Raw genomic sequence first — 17574 nt, forward strand, 5'->3', positions numbered from 1 at the left:
TAGTCCCCCCCCCCCCCACCCCCCCCCCTGTAATAAAAACAGTCCGGACGGTCCGCCCTGCTCGCAGGAGTGGATTAGAGAAGAGTTGAGATCAACGGTAAGATACTGAGACGTTACTCTGAAAAACATACAGAACATGGGGTTCAGTAAAGAGAACCGGGCCTGTGTGTTTGAATGTATTTGGGGGCGGTGGCGAATTACTCACTACTAGACGGATATGGGTGAGAATGACGCCTCGCCTGGCCCCACTTCATCAATGAATGGTTCACATGAGTTGAGACGTCATGCATACGCCATGGGCTTGCCTCCAATGTAATGTATGAAGTAGCAGGACACAAAAAGTAAGAAAACACAATGTTGCTAAATGTGTTGGCTCAGGGCAGGCACTTGATTCGTTAGAATAAACGCCGGTTCATTCCCTGGCTCGTGATACCACGACGTTTTCTATTGACAACTTGATTAACAATTGACTTGCATTTTCTAACGCAGTCTTGTTGGGAACTCAACATATCCCCGGGGTACGGTTATATCACACACACAAACACACACACTCACACTCACGCACTTACGCGCGCACACACACACATACGCACAAACACACACACACACACACAAACTCGAGAATAACAGCATTAGTTCTGCAGTGCTGCTGTAGCAATGCACACAAACAAACAAGCAATAACATTGTATTCCTCACTTCGTACTCTTATCTGAACCAGGGTCTGGCTGTAAGGGCTCTGTTCCGGCTAAACTTCCGTTGTACAGTCATGACTCGATACAATAGAAACCGATAAAGTAGCCATTTCTTTTTTGCTGCTTTAATCAAATCGGTTTTTATTTGGGATCTGCCTCCAGAAATGCTTGTTCAGATGAAGTCATCTTCAAATTTTGCTTCACTTTTTTGCTGCATCATGCTTCATCTTGGCCTTTTAAATGCTATCACTGTTTCTCTGTCTCTCTCTCATACACACACACAGACATACACAAACGCACATAAACACACACACAGACATTCTAGCTAGTCGTACGCTTTGTACTGTGTGTTTTTGTTGGGGTGTGCGTGTGTCTTAAGTCATACCATCCACGCATGGTTAGGTTGTATGCTTTACATTTGCATACACTCACTGTGTGTTTGCGCGTGTGTTTGCACACGTGTATGTGTGTGTGTGTGTGTGCGTGTTCGCACGTGAGTGAGTGTGTGTGTGCGTGTGTGTGTATGTGTGTGCGTGTGTGCGTGTGTGTGTGTGTGTGTGTGTGGGTGTGTGTGTGTGTTTGTGTGTGTGTGTGTGTGTGTCTGTGTGTGCGTGCATGCGTGCGTGCGTGCGTGTGTGACCAGCAGTAGGTAGGAGATGCACAGCAGTAAACCCAGGCCCTGGTGCAGCTGACTGAGGTTCCCTCCCAGTCTTTACTTATTCATTGTGTTATTTTGAGGGCCAGCTACATTTTTGATGTTGCGTATTTGTTAAATTTAATACCGGCTGAATACTGTGTGTGTCAAACGACTTCTAAGTGCACCCGTGTTTGACAGGATATCACCAACACACATCCATATGCATGGCCACATTTGTGTTGCGCAGAACCTATGACACCTAATGTAAACATAGATGTTATGTGCATGTTTGTGTGTGCCCAGCTTGACTAACTGGTACCATGGCCAGGTCTATAATTATACCTTCTTCATGTCTGTCTTCCTTAAACATTTACATTTACTTTAAGCAGAAGCTTTTTCCAAAGCGTCTTACAATAAGTACATTTGTCAGAAGAAGATTAAATAATATATCGCTGTCGGTACAGTAATATGTACAGTAAAATGTTCATAGAATCAAGTGCTAAGCAATAACAATCGCTAGGTTAACCCATTCCCTGTACACAACAAAGATGGCTAGGATAAGGGTTAAGGGTTAGCCACAACCACAACTAGGCACTTAACCAAGTACAACATCAATAAGTGCGTACCTTAAGTGCCAGGACGTACAACTTACAATGAGTGCATGGAAGGGGTTGGCCATGCAGAGGCTAGGGGAACTCTGAACAAGTGAGACTTGAGTCTTTTGCGACTCATGAGTGAGTCTTGTGAGTCTTAAAGACACCAATTGTTTGTCCGGAAGTGTATTCTACTCATAAGTAAGCTGTTACTGCTAAGGCAGGTCAAATAACACCCTAAAGTCAACATGAGTCTCATTCCTCCTCCCCTTCCCATCGTAGCACAGGATGGGTTCAGAAAGCGAGTGATTGACAGAATGTCGTTAAGCAGTGACAGCAATAGACCATTGACTGATGTGTACGTCGCCTCCCAAGCCAGATTGCATGGATTGTTGTACCCTGCAGCATCAGTGAGCTCTAAAGTCTGGTGTGTTTGTTTGAGTGTGTGTGCGTGTGTGTGTGCGTGTGTGTGTGTGTGGTTGTTGCGAGGGGGGGAGTAAATAGAAGGCTATAGCTGTCTATAGCCTATGCACTTTGATGTGCGGTTAGCACGCAGCCTTTGTGTATTCTAAAGCTCTCCCCCTTGAGTACTTCACCATACATTGGTCTCCTGTCGAGGTATGTAAATATGTGCATAGGACCTACAAGCACACACACATAGAGGTACACAGAGGTCTTGTAACCAAAGACCCAAGGCCTAATTGGATTATGTCTGCTGTCTGTCTAGGCCTCAGAAACTGGACAAATAAACTTAGCACCGGGAGCAGAGAGTTGAACGAGAGTGTGAGACAGAGCGAGCACATCTTCCGCCCATTCTTCGTTTCAAACGTCGGGCCGTCCAGTGCTCAGCGAGTCTGTGTGCTGCTGAAAAGGCCTCATGGAGCCAGACTAGTTCAACCAAGCAACTCACCCACACTCTTCTTTCAGATGCGGACCCGCGCGTGAGGTCTTTCTATTTATTCTACTCTCCGACTCGCTTTTTCTTTCATTCACTCTTCTCATGTGTCCCTTGTCACACCTGCTAACTCTCTGTGTCTCTGTTCCTCTCTCTCTCTGTTTGCCTATCCTTCTGTCTCTTCTCTCTCTCTCTCTCTCTCTCTCTCTCGCTCTCTCTGCCTATCTGTCTGTCTGTCTGTTTGTCTGTCTGTCTGTCTGTCTCTCTCTCTCTGCCAGTCTGTCTCTCTGTCCCCCTGTCCTGTTCTTTAGTTAGCCCGGTAGGACAGAGTTGTTGGTAGGGGAAAGCGGCTGCTTTATCTAAATACATTATTGATGCCAGCAGCACTCTGACTAACACACGTGTATACATGCACATAAAGATACACTCGCACACAGACACACAAGCACACGGAGACACACACACACACAAGGAATCCCTTACCAAGCTTCTAATAGACAGCAAATACGCACATGTCAAAATACATTGTGCTAGCACACACTGAGAACCACACTAAGACGGACGCACAACTTACCCATGCACAATTACAAAATTGGAAAGACGTCTTCTTTCAAGTGGGAGGGATGAGAGAGAGAGAGAGAGAGGTAGAGAGAGAGAGAGAGAGAGAGAGAGAGAGAGAGAGAGGAGAGAAAGAGAGAGTGGATGAGAGAGAGAGAGAGAGGAGGAGAGAAAGAGAGAGGTGAGAGTGAGAGAGAGGGAGAGAGAGAGGTAGAGAGAGAGAGAGAGAGAGAGGAGGAGAGAAAGAGAGAGAGAGGAGAGAGAGAGGAGAGAAAGAGAGAGAGGTGAGAGAAAGAGAGAGAGGTGAGAGTGAGAGAGAGACAGAGGTAGAGAGAGTGAGAGAGAGAGGAGGAGAGAAAGAGAGAGAGGAGAAAAAGAGAGAGAGGTGAGAGTGAGAGAGAGAGGTAGAGAGAGTGAGAGAGCGAGAGAGAGAGAGGAGGAGAGAAAGAGAGAGAGAGAGGAGAGAAAGAGAGAGAGGTGAGAGTGAGAGAGAGAGAGAGTGAGAGAGAGAGAGAGAGAGCGAGAGGTAGAGAGAGTGAGAGAGAGAGAGAGAGGAGGAGAGAAAGAGAGAGAGGAGAGAAAGAGAGAGGTGAGAGTGAGAGAGAGGGAGATAGAGAGGTAGAGAGAGACAGAGAGAGAGAGAGAGAGGAGGAGAGAAAGAGAGAGAGAGAGGAGAGAATGAGAAAGAGGTGAGAGTGAGAGTGAGAGAGAGAGAGAGAGGAGAGAGAGACTACAGTTACATGTGTTCTCCGTTCCACCAGGGCTAAGCTCTCCCCAGACATCAGACAGGTATTAGCGCGCCAGACGCCGAACCCTGGGTTGACCCATCCCGTCTCCTGAGGAGCGGAGAGGAGCCACCACAGGGCAATGGGTTTAGCCCTATGTTTCAGAACGCAGCGTCGTCCTCGGAGGAGACAGCGTCCTCATACGGCAGGGAAGTGAAAACAGAGAAAACACAAGAGGGAGGGAATGGGAAGGGGAGCGGGGAAGAGAGAAAATCATCAGAGAAAGACTCTGTATAGGTGGGGGAATATGTGTGTGTGTGTGCGTGCGTGTGTGTGTGTGCGTGCGTGTGTGTGTGTCTAAAGGGAGGTTATGGAACAGAGTTCCCAGCAGCTCTGTTTCCTTGGGCTTTGTGAGGCCTTCATTAAATATGGATGGTGTTTGGAGCAGAGCAGAGGCAAGTGGGATTCCACAAGCTGCACAGCGAACGCAGGTCTATGGCCCTCTCTCCCCCCCACTCTCTCTCTCTCTGTCTCTCTTAATTTCACTTGGTCTCTCTTTCTCTCCTGCTCAATTCGCTCTCTCACAATTTCTCTAGGCCTCTCTCTTCTTATTTCCATGTCTCCCTCTCTTCTTATTTCCGTGTCTCTATCGCCCCCTCTCTCTGGCTCTCTCGCTCACTATCTCCATAGGTCTCTCTCGCTCTTCCTCTCTTGCCATCTCTAGGTCTCTCGCTCTCTCTCTCTCTCTCTCTCTCTCTCTCTCTCTCTCTCTCTCTCTCTCTCCCCATCTCCCTTGGTCTCTCACTCTCTCTCTCTCTCTCACCAACTCCCTCGGTCTCTGTGCTACTGCCACTATACCTCTGTGTTGGACGCGGGCCACTCTCCTCATCCCTGCCTATTGGTGCACCTTTTATCTCTAAAGTGGACTTTCTCCATTGTTTCTCTCCTCCTCCTCCTCCTCCTCCTCCTCCTCCTCCTCTCCATCAGTCGCCCAACAGCCTCTCCCTCTGTCGCTGCCAGAGTCTGTTTGCATCCAGTCCTCACTTTGATGCCGCTGTGCTCATTCTGCCTTCCTCTGCTGCTGCTGCTGCTGCTCTATTAATGTACCTCCTCCCTGTCCCCTCCTTCTCCCCTAACCCCTCTTCCTCAGCCCCTCTCCTCTCTTCAGCTGCTCGGTCCTCTCGGTTGAACCCCCAACACACACACACACAAGCGCGTGCGAAGGCACACGCACACACACGCACGCAGGCACGTGTAGACACACATACGCACACACACACTTATGCATGCATACACACCCGTGTACATACATACACACACACACACACACACAGAAGACGTATGTGCACAAAGATGTACAAGCAGACATTAAGGCTACATCCTGAGGATTGATGGTAAAGTCTAATTAGTGCATGAGGAAAGTGGATGAAGGTTTTCCTCAGTGGTACGTTTCCAATGAGAGACACTGTATACTGCAGCTATATGTAAGACTGTGTGTGTGTGTGTGTGTGTGTGTGTGTGTGTGTGTGTGTGTGTGTGTGTGTGTGTGTGCAGCTGTGAGTGCAGTGCAAGCCCAGGCGTTTTGACCGACAGAAGTTTTATCGAAATCCACTTTCTAGGTTATGTTTTCATCATCAATCATAATTTGTGTTAAAGCTCAAAACGTTTGTTGTCGCTGGGTTTCAGTCTCTGTGTGAAGCTGAGATGCTGGCCAAATGCTGCCTGGCGTTTCTGTGTATCTCACACGTGCTCTCTCTGTGACGTCTCCTGCTTTGGTGAAAGGAAGTGGGCGGGGGGAGGTGAGGAGGTGCTCAGAGCCATGAGCGCGTGTTGGGAGATTAGCCGAATTTGCTCCTCTGCTTTTCTAATCACGTGACAACGTGGAACCACGCCCCCTGGTGCCTCACACACTCACATTTCACAGGATACATTTACACGTTATTACGTTACAGTGGTTATTTAAAGCAGAATACTATCTCCGGTTTGGAAGAAGGATGCGTCTGTTAACGCACGGCTAGGGATAATCCAGTGCATGCAGTACTTGAGGAGCAACGCACTGATGTTGCAAATACTATAATATCCGTTCCAGGAAATGTAAATGTTATAGAGGGTTTGGGGGGGGGGGGGTGTTTCATTTCTTCATGGTTTATTAGTGATGCTCCGTTTTATAGCTGAAATCTGGCGGGGTATATCACCAGTCTGTGTTGGTGGTGATAGTGGTCTTCTCAACATGCCTCTTGTCAAAGGGCGCCAGTTGCCACTGATGCATGCACGTGTATTTATGCCTTATTTATGTATGCATTTAAGGATGTGTGTTGGTGTGTACACACTCACGTGTACATATGTTTTGCATGCTTGCGGGTCGTAGCGCCTGCTGACTCCTCAATCTGTCCTACTTCGTGTCCGTCCCCAGGAGATGAAGAGGCAGCCCGCTGGTCTTCCTCAGCGCAATGATGGATGGAGAGAGAGCAGAGCTGGGGTGTGAACTGCACCTACATGAAGGCCTGATACACAGGGCGAGAAGCAGGTACTGGCACCGTGTGTATGAGTGTGTGCGTGTGTGTGTGCGTGTGTGTGTGTGTGTGTGTGTGTGTCTGTGTGTGTGTGTGTGTGAGTGTGGGTGTGTGTGTGGGTGTGTGTGTGTGTGTGTCTGTGTGTGTGTGTGTGTGTGTGCGTTTATGTGTGTCATTGCGTGGGTCTGCACGTGTGTGTGTGTGTGTGTATGTGTGTGTGTGTGTGTGTGTGTGTGCGTGCGTGTGAGTTTCTGATATAGTGATGAGAGAAGCAGTGAAAGGTGTTATAATAGAGGAGTGCAGGTGTGTGTGTGTGTGTGTGTGTGTGTGTGTGTGTGTGTGTGTGTGTGTGTGTGTGCGCGTCAGAGCATGTCAGGACTAGCCTGTGTGTCTCTCGGTGTAAATGAGGGTGGACTGCTTGAGGATGAGACTCCCTAATCTGGCTCAGCACTTGTGACGCACAAGCTCCCAGCCAGGATACAGAAACACACACACACACACACACACACAATCCCATTACACTGATTTATGTCCCAAGTGTGCACGTGTGTGTGTCTGTTACAAACCAATACAAATAAATCAGCAGAGGATACACACACTATACTGTCTGTACACACTATATTTGTATTGATTAAATTCCTATTTATTGTATTTCATGTTGACGACTGCACCCTGCCCATTGACTGGTGTCTCTCCTGAAAGCCAACCATGTAAATAATGCAATGCAGTCTAAAAGTACTGTATCAGGGCTTCCTTCAGTAGCTGTAGCGAATAGAAGAGATATCCTGGGGAGGGCCGGAAACACAGTCTGTGATACAGGGTTATTGTGGGATGAGAAAGTGACCAAGTGAATGGGGGAGTGAGAGAGCTTAAGTGGCGCTAATCTGTAAGTGCTAGCCAAACCCCATTAGCCAGCTTTCATCTTAGTGTGTGTGTGTGTGTGTGTGTGTGTGTGTGTGTGTGTGTGTGTGTGTGTGTGTGTGTGTGGTCAATCTACTTTGAGGAGGCGCTGCTTTTTGTACCCGTGAAATTTGTTTGTTTGTGTGTGTGTAACTTTATTTTGCTGCTTATTTTGCTGTACTTCTTCTGATAAATTATTCCATTGGTCAGGTTCATCTTTTGGATTTAATTAGACATAAATATATGAATGAATGTGTGTGTGTGTGTGTGTGTGTGTGTGTGTGTGTGTGTGTGTGTGTGTGTGTGTGTGTGTGCTCGTGCGTGCGTGTATGCTTACTGCATCTTGACAATCCTTTGTCTTTAAAGAAAATCTAGGAAAAATATGGTGTTTCCCCTGGACCAGAACTTATACTAATACGAATTTCCAAAACATCCACATTTATAAACACTGATAAAGAACACAACAAACCATGAATTTAAAATGGATTTGAAATTTATTTATTTCATTAAAAAAGAACATCACAGCAATATTCCAATGTGCTGAGTGTAATGTAAAGTTTCACCCCATTACGAACTTGCGCACTATGAACTTGTAAAAAGGATGTAGTAAGGCCTCACACTCACCATAATCACATATGCTTAGTGTAATGTCAAGAATTCTCACCACCTCATTAAATATGTATAACTTCCATAATTACGCTTTTCTATGAACAAATATGTTCTCACCCCTTTTTCAATCCACAATCTCTTACCCCTTCTGACATGCTATGCTACCTGACATGCTATGCTACCTGACATGCTCTGCTCTCTGACATGCTATGCTATCTGACATGCTATGCTACCTGACATTTGGTATATTTTCATCATACATTTTTTAATGGTCGTAAATAGTCACATCTCTTCTCCATTGTTCAGTAATTTATTTTTGAGAGGCTCTATTCAATAGCTCCGTTCTCCAAAGCATTACCGGTTAGGCAGAGTTCTCCTCGCGTTCGACATGTTTTATAATAATGACCGCCAGCCAGAAACGTCCCGACTTCGAAGCTGAAAGTCAAATTCATATCAGAATAGACCTGCTGTTGTAGTTTATTTAAAAAAGAATCAATAGCAGCTTTTGCCGTTTGCAGGGAGTTAGCCTGAGGGCTATGGGGGGCTATGGTTAAATATAATACTTTTTGAAGTCTTATATTTTCTTATTATAAATAACTATTGCACTTAAAATGTGGTTTACCTAAATCAATTATTGTCTTTCTGTTACTTGCACTAAAAAAAACTCCCTGCTCCCTGGTTTGTCATGTTAAGGTCACGAACCCCCTCCCATAATCATGATACATCGCACATCATCTAAGCACCCATTCCAATAACATGGAATTATCAATAAGACATTATTAGTGTCCATAAGAACTTTTATTCAATCCATTGTTTATGGCCTGACGCACCGCGGGAAAACCCCCGCTCTGAGTGTCACGTCTCGTGAGTTTTAAAATGTATGTTTTTGACAATCAAGTGCCACCCCAAATAAAAGACTGCCCCCCCCCCCCCAGAAATAATGTCCTGGCTATGCCCCTGGCCGTTTGAACATAGTTTTTTTCTTATTTGTAAGAAAGATATCGGAATGGTAGACTAATGTTTAGCGTAAACAATGCCTAAGTCAAATAGATGACTTGAGCAATGTGAAGATAGTGATTATGGAATGTAAAAAGCACTCTGATTTTCTTAGGATATAGCCACTGAGGCACAATGAATCGGCAGCGTTAGGAGAGTAGAGGTTAGGGTTTGGCCCAAATGCTACGAGGCTGTCGATATTCAAAAGATAACCACACCCTGAATAAGCGATGAGCCTCGGGTTACTAAAGAGGCCATCGCCGCTATGAGTCCCCTGTGTTTCGCGGTGTGGGAGTGCCGGGGATAGACCGTGGCGGCTCCGTGTAGCACGGCTGTGGTTTTAATGACGTAGACCAGAGTCGGCCCACATCGGGCCCAGATGCTGTCCACTCTGCAATCCAATCAGAACACCAGCCTGATGTCCTCAGAACACCAGCCTGATGTCCTCAGAACACCAGCCTGATGTCCTCAGAATGTGGTCAAGTCAAGTCCATTTTAATTTCATAAGACCATAATCACAGTTATGGTCCCAAAGGGCTTTACAGGCCATATATAAATGACACTTCCTAGCTCTTAGCCTAAAGGACTATAAAAAAAGCCTTAATTAAGAAGGAAGGAACCTTGAGAAGTAAGGCATGTGGTCTCGCTCATCGGATCACAACGTGAGCAGGCTCTGATCTGGGCCGGTGCAGACCTCAGAAGGCACCTTGCTGTGATCTGATGATGAAGGTCGCATTGAATCGACAAGTGTAACGGAGACTCGAAAGATATAAACACAGTGGCCGCGGGTCTAAGTATTGATTTGTAAGGATATCAGGTCTATTTTACAGTAAGGGTATTATTTATCGTTCTTCCTCATGTTGTAGATTCACTCCAAATGAGGAGCAATGTAAACGAGCTATGGAAACACGAGTCAGCAACTAACAGACACAGCAAACAAACTCATGAATGACTTACTTTTCCACTGTCAAAACCCTGGCTCTTGCTCTGACCATTGCAGCTGAGGTGAACAGTCGAGAATAGCAAAACAAACACTCTATTTTAACCATGAAAATTAATTCAAATACAATAATAAACAAATTCAAGTGTTCCTTGCGATTTCGTAGGACCCTTATCAAACTAGAATTTTTCTTTTTTAGATTTATTGTGTACACCTGTACAATCGCTGTGTCCTGTGCTAAGAGGTTTTTTATTTCCGTTGGCATCCATTTCAAGGAAACCCGGTCTGTAACTAATGTCCGTTTTTCAGCCAAACAGATGGTGCTTTATGTTGGTGTTTGTGAGGCATTCCTTCTCAAATGACTAGCAGTTGGTGTCATCTTCAATAGCTTTTGAGTAAAAAACAACAGTAGTCCAGTACATGTCCCTGGGTTCACATCCCTCCCTTACCCTGCTCTTATGCCTTCTCCGGAGCCATCTGTCTTGACGGTGAAAGGCTTTGTGGAGTAAGGCATCGAGATGGATTCAGTGCCCTGCACCAAGCCTCCTGTAGCAAGCAAGTTTGTGGTTGGCAACCCCTGGGCTGAGCTGCGTTTCAGGTCTCAGGAGGGGCAGACGGAACAGTGAGAGGCATGCTTCATTAAGAAGATTTATACCGTAAATCTGGCCGGAGTTTATTTCCCTGGCGATCCCCTTATAGCCCCCCGCATCAGCGCTCTACCTCTACAGTGTAAGGCCCATTTGAGTTGGCAGTGGCCTTGCATTCAGCAGCGGTGATGCAGAGAAGGCATGATTCCAAGTTCGCTGGGTTCTAGCTGTCCAGGTTATAGATTGTGGCTTGGGCCATCTGTTTCCGCTGCATGGGAGGTCACATTAGGGCCATCAATTGTCCATCGTTTCCGTCCATGCCTCCATTGCACAGATCCATACCTGAATTATTATTGGCCATCTGGGAGCTCAAATGTGGTTTTGTGTGTGTTCGAACAGCCTTATTGATAGGAGAGTATGCATAAACAGGGGATCGGATTGGTCCTGCTTTGCTTTATGTCCTCCTCTGATCTGTTTCAGAGTGCAAAATACTCTCCACGGCCATCTGCTTGGATTACAGACGTTCTTGGCTGGCAATCTTACTGATCTCCCTGAAATGTAAATGTGATTTGGAGATTTAAGTAAATGCATTTTGGTGTCCTCCTGGAGGTGGACGTCCTGAACGTGTATGTGTGTCCGATAACCGTTTTCAGACCTCTTGTCGAGTGTTTCTTACACGAGCGCGGCGAGCTGTCGTATCGTGTCTCCCGCTGCGACCCGCCTGTGAAACACGAGACCTGGCCGTCAAGACTGGGCGACCAGAGAAAGAGAGGGAACTAGGAGAGGGGAGGGAGAGAGAGAGAGAGAAGAGAAAACACGGACAGACAGATGGACGGATAATGTGCTTGTGACTCAAACTCCCCAAAGGGAGATCACTGTCGGGCTAAGTCCCTCTGTCTTCTCCCCTCTCTCGCCTCCCCTCCCTCTCCTCCCCTCTCTCGCCTCCCCTCCCTCTCCTCCCCTCTCTCTCCTCCCCTCTCTCTCCTCCCCTCTCCCGCCTCCCCTCTCTCTCCTCCCCTCTCTCTCCTCCCCTCTCTCGCCTCCCCTCTCTCTCCTCCCCTCTCTCTCCTCCCCTCCCTCTCCTACTCTAGTGCTTCTCTCTCGTCCACCCACCCTTTGCCTTCCCCCCAGTTGGATCCAATTGATTCCCTCCTCCTGTCCCGACCTCAAGTCCTCCCTGCTCCCTACTTACCCCGCACCCCTAAGTGCCCCACCCCCTCCCCCTTGACTCTAATGCAGTGTTAATGCCCATCATGACTCATGTCTGTCTGGCTGAGCGTCCCTCTGTCCTCCTTAGCCTCCCTGCCACCGCTCATGACGGAGGTGCACAGGGGAGGGGTGCTGATGTCCTGATGACGTCATTCCATCGTTCATTCATTCAATCCATGTGATTCTACACCACCGGTACAGTAACCGTGTGGATGAGGTATCACTTAATCAGCCGGCTTGCAATTATCTTCCGTCCATATGGACATCTGTGTATCAGATGTATTCACAGATACATCATTCATTCATTAGTGAATGAATGACGTGTTCACTGATAAACAGGAGGTGATCATTGTAAAGGTGTTTGCGTTGTCACAGAGCTGTTTTATGTTTTCATCATACATTGTTGTATGTATGATGTGTGTGGATGACGGCAGCTTGAAGCAGCCTCACCTGGCCCGAGTCAGACTGATTGGACTCTGGGGCTGGGTGGGGCGCAACACCTGTTGTACATTTGAGCAATCAACATGCACAGGTTAAACCTAAATGTCCCATGGCATGCCACCAGGTGTGGTGTGATTAGCAGCTACAAGCCATTTTGGAAATCTGCCCCTTATGACATCAACGTTTGCTACAGGCCACTGGGTAGGCTGGTAGACTGATCTATCTGTCACACATCTAGGTGGACACGCCCACCTGTGATGTCATAAGGGGCAGATTTCCAAAACGGCTTGTAGCGGCTAATCACACCACACCTGGTGGCATGCCATGGGACCTTTAACCAGCCATCACCACACACACTCCAGGAGATCTCGGGCATGGCAGCACGTGACACCTCCTGCTGTGGGTCATTATACTCAACCGTGGCAATAAACCGGTTCCAACCTCACCGCCCTGTCCTTGTTTTGGTGGAGCCCAGTAGAAGACATCTAGGTGGCGGGTATCATGGACATTGCTACATACGAGTTTCTTTAAAGGGGTGATTTTATACCACCAGGTGTCAGTTTGAATAGCTCTTACAAGCTGTTTTCCTGTGTTTTAGTGATATCACAAGTGGACGTGTCCACCTAGATGTGCGTCATGAATCTATGTGGACACTCCCACTTGTGATGTCACTAAAACACAGGGAATGGCAGATTTTTCAAACAGCTTGAAATGGCTATTCACACTCATAATTGGCATAATATCACCCCTTTCATTTTTGGATAATCAAATCTAAATCTGTTTTGTGAATGGGTATGCAGATCTTGATCCAGGGATCCATGGGGAGTCCTGGGGCGGCATGGTCTTCATGGGGACCCTTGCTTGTGAGCCATGCAGTCCTCGTAAACACAACATACTGTGTGTGTGTACGCTTGGCTTAGGACCAAGCATGTTCACAGCGGCCGCTGGAAACCGCCAAGGCTGTGCTTTGTCTTAATCACTGATTTTCATATTCTTGGACACAAAATCAATCGGAGGCCAAGGCCAAATGAGAAAGCCTGGATTGCCACCAAATGTGTAGTATATATCGATCCTCCTAGTCTCAACCTCAAGCTTCTGTCCTGTACTGGAAAGGGAGGACCACTCCCCTCTCAGCTGAGGGAGGGCCTGCTCAAGTTCAAGGTTCCTGAGACCTTATTCATGTGTAAAGCGTAGTTTGAGATATATATAAAACATACACATAACATTTAAAATGCGCTGTTCATTCAACACTTTCCACATTTGCATCTGGTCGCGAACCTGGGTTACGTTTAGGGAATTTAGTAGACTCTTTTATCCAAAGCGACCCACAACCATTCATACTCCCATTCACCCACCGACCGCGGAGTCGCACACGCAAGGCGACAGCCAGCTCGTCGGGAGCAGTTAGGCTGATGTGTCTTGCTCAGGGACACCTTCACACACAACAAGGCGTTGCCGGGGATCGAACCAACAACCTTCCGGTGAGAAGTCAACCCGCTCTACCTCCATTACGAGCTAGAGGGATTTATTTTTGCCATTTTATGTGTAACGGCCTGCAGGCTGAGATAATAGACGGGGTTGACTTCTCAAAGACGAGGGTGAGGAGCTGCGTCGGTCAGGATCGCCCAGGAAGTGGAGACTGGAGCACCAGGCCACGGAGAGGAGCAGCTGCTAAGTGGACCCACTAGGCACGGCGTGCAGGAACTCCAGCGAAGAAGCTGCGATGAGTGTTGGCGTCTCCGGGCTACTGGCCCGGGAGTGCATGGAAAGATCGCGACGATGAAAGGATTAATTGCCCGTCCATCTTTAAATATCTCCTTTGATTCCGTCATTCATTCATGCATTCATTCATAGATCCGCTAGGGGATTCTATCAAGTAATTTGTCCCTGCTGAAGGAAGCGTTGGCTCCTGTGAGCAGGGTATATGTTTCCTTTGACACAGTCCAGCGATGATGTGAGGGAGCTATCAGGTTGCCGCTAATGACTGAAGCCAAGTCTGACTCCTCCTGACAGAGCAGCAGTATGTCTGTGTGTCGGTGTGTTGGTGTGTCTGTGTGTCTGTGTGTCTGTGTGTCGGTGTGTCGGTGTGTCGGTGTGTCTGTGTGTCGGTGAGTCGGTGTGTCGGTGTGTCTGTGTGTCTGTGTGTCGGTGTGTCGGTGTGTCGGTGTGTCGGTGTGTCGTGTGTCGGTGTGTCGGTGTGTCGGTGTGTCGGTGTGTCTGTGTGTCGGTGTGTCGGTGTGTCTGTGTGTCGTGTGTCGGTGTGTCGGTGTGTCTGTGTGTCTGTGTGTCGGTGTGTCTGTGTGTCGGTGTGTCGTGTGTCGGTGTGTCTGTGTGTCGGTGTGTCGGTGTGTCTGTGTGTCGGTGTGTCGGTGTGTCTGTGTGTCGGTGTGTCGGTGTGTCGGTGTGTCGGTGTGTCGTGTCTGTGTGTCGGTGTGTCTGTGTGTTTGTCTGTGTGTCTGTGTGTGGTAGGGTGGAGGATGCTGTCGGAGGATTCTCGTTTATCTTGGGGATGTTCATAGTGTTACGATCAATGAAAAACGTGGGAGTGTGGTACTGCTGCGATAAAGACTGAGCTCTTTTTCTTGGTTTTTCTGATGGTTAATCCACACCTCCATACACACTGGGGGACCTTACGCTACGAGTGTCTGAGAAGGTGAACCCTTTCGGTCTCACACAGCAACAGGAAGACATGACTATTACAGATTTCAGAATGATAGCAATGAGGTCTTCATGTTTCCCCCGATCACATTGACATCTCCTCGACAGTGCTAGTGGCAAAGCACTAGGTCGATCAGCTAGCTTACACACAACATGGCAGAATCTCGTCATAGAAGCACTAATTGGTGTCCAATGTTCTTGGCATGAGTAAACCGATAGGAAAAACGTTTTTTATTGCCATTACAGTCGACTATTAGCCTCAGTGGGGAACACTAGATGAAGAGGAACGGCTGTAAGTGTGGCTTGGGCCCATTAGTCTGAAGCCATCAGAGACACAGGACTCACACCAACCCCCAATATCCATAACCCCAGCTGCTGGACGATGTGTGTGTGTGTGTGTGTGTGTGTGTGTGTGTGTGTGTGTGTGTGTGTGTGTGTGTGTGTGTGTGTGTGTGTGTGCGTGCGCGCGTGCGTGTGCGCGTGCGTGCGTTTGTGTGTGTGTGTGTGCGTCTGTGTGTGTGTCTGTGTGTGTGTGTGTGTTGTGTCTGTGTCACACGTGCCTGTATATACTTGCTTTATTTGTGTACTAAATGGCACCCTCCCAACACAAAGTGTATGTGCTTTGCAGAGGCAGGAAATGACCTCACCACCACTCACCATTGAAAGGACAATAATTAAAAGACAATAGAAGGCTAATCAATTAATAGATGGATGTAGAAACAATGTATATATTTAGTATATTCTACGCGTGAACCTCCTAAGATGGCGCAATTTGATTGGTACGCTATCTCGGGATATTGGGTAATATCCCATGAATGAGAAGATCTGAAACTCGGGATATTGTTTTCCTTCGCTAGTAAAAAACAAATAAACCGCTGATAAAAAACAAATAAATCCTGGCAAAAAGTGTTATATTGTTTATTTTTGGAGTGTTCATGTGTAGTATATACTAAAACAATTATTAACGGAGCCTTCGCTGAATAATTGTTAAATGTATACTGTATATATATTTATGAACTGAAGTATGACATACTTCTAGACTGTATGTGGGTGACCTTTGGGTGACCTCCGGCTGACCTCTGCAGGTAAATGGAGGAGGCGGGCCGCAGCCGTTCCCCCTCGCGGAGGACCAGCCGCGTGGAACAGGTGGTCGGGCGATGGCTGAGGCGCTCCCGGGATCTGGGGAGCCGCTCCCACTCGCTCAGCAGGTACCGCTCGCTCTTCCTCCTGGGTCCTGGGGCCCTCTCGCACACTCTCTCTCTCGCTCGCTCTCTCTCTCTCTCTCTCTCTATCTTCTCTCTCTCTCTCTCTCTCTCTCTCTCTCTCTCTCTCTCTCTCTCTCTCTCTCTCTTTCTCTCGCTTTTGCCCTCTCTCCCTCTCCCTCTCCCTCTCTCTCTCTCTCTCTCTCTCTCTCTTTATCTCTCTCGCTCGCTCACTTTCTCTCTCTCTCTCCATCACACTCAAATTTTTTTTTTTTTTATATTTTTGTGTAATCAATATATGATTTGTATATCCGTCTTCCCCTTTGATCTGGGTCAGTCTGTCTCTCTCCCTCTCTGTCTTGCTGCCTCTCTTTGTATATATATATATATATATATATATATATATATACATGCATGAATTTATATACATACATACACATTCAAGTTCAGCTTGATTTGACAATTGTCTGCACAAATATCCACATATAGTTCAGTAATGAGCAACGTATAAATAATCATTAAAAACATACTAATTTCACTATACCAACACTATCAGATACCACTAGAAGGTTCCACAGCGTTGACTCTCTGAGTGACTGACTGGCTGCTAACTGACTGTCTGACTGACTGTCTGACCGACTGTCTGACTGACCTTCTGACTAACTGTCTGACTGTCTACCTAACAGTCTGACTGTCTGTCTGACTGACTGTCTGGCGTCTGACTGGCGTCTGACTGGCGGTTCTTTATCCAGAGACAGGGTGTCGGTGGACGGGAAGAGCGGGGAGCAGGCGAGCGACCAGAGGAGCTACTCCTTCCGCTTCACGGTTCAGATCCAGAGGAGCTCGGAGCTCAACTCGCACGGTCTGAGCCTGACCTCCCAGACGCCCATCCTGGTGCAGGAGGTCACGGCAGGTAGGACATACATGGAGCACTCTGTCTACCATCCATTTATCTAAGGTTTATCCAACATACGACAATGTTATAAATGGTAAATGGACTGCAATTTATACAGCGCTTTTGTAACCAGTGGCCACTCAAAGTGCTTTACAATGTCGCCTAACATTCACACGTTCATGCACAAATTCACACACCGACGGCGGTGTCAGCCACGCGGGGCGACAGCCAGCTCGTCGGGAGCAGTCAGGGTGAGGTGTCTTGCTCAGGGACACACCGACACTCGTTGTGTACTTTGCGGACCACAGACCTTATTCTAACAACCCAGGTACCTTTTTAAAGTACACCTTTACTTGAGAATTCACAATGGCATCGCTAAAGGATTGTTCTCTTGTTTACTAAATGGGAACCTATTTCAGGTAGTACAACACTTTCAAATCAAAGCATTATGCTGTGATCCATTTGTATAGTACGCCCATCCATACAATTCGTAAGGTCTAAATCTCCCAGCTTTCTTGCGGTA

At 47.3% G+C, this 17574-nt stretch overlaps 1 protein-coding gene across 1 annotated transcript in view; it reads left to right on the forward strand.

The window, feature by feature from the left end:
- Positions 1-16043: 16043 nt before the first annotated feature.
- Positions 16044-17574, forward strand: part of frmpd1a (FERM and PDZ domain containing 1a) — a gene marked incomplete at both ends in the record, with an annotated part of 32012 nt that continues 30481 nt past the window's right edge. The window contains 2 exons of the mRNA XM_079730386.1: positions 16044-16162; positions 16909-17069. Of these exons, the coding sequence (XP_079586512.1) occupies positions 16044-16162; positions 16909-17069 (280 nt within the window). The remainder of the gene's footprint in view (positions 16163-16908; positions 17070-17574) is intronic.

The sequence above is a fragment of the Pollachius pollachius genome (genome assembly GCF_949987615.1).
Source record: "Pollachius pollachius genome assembly, chromosome: 2".
Taxonomy (NCBI): Eukaryota; Metazoa; Chordata; class Actinopteri; order Gadiformes; family Gadidae; genus Pollachius; species Pollachius pollachius.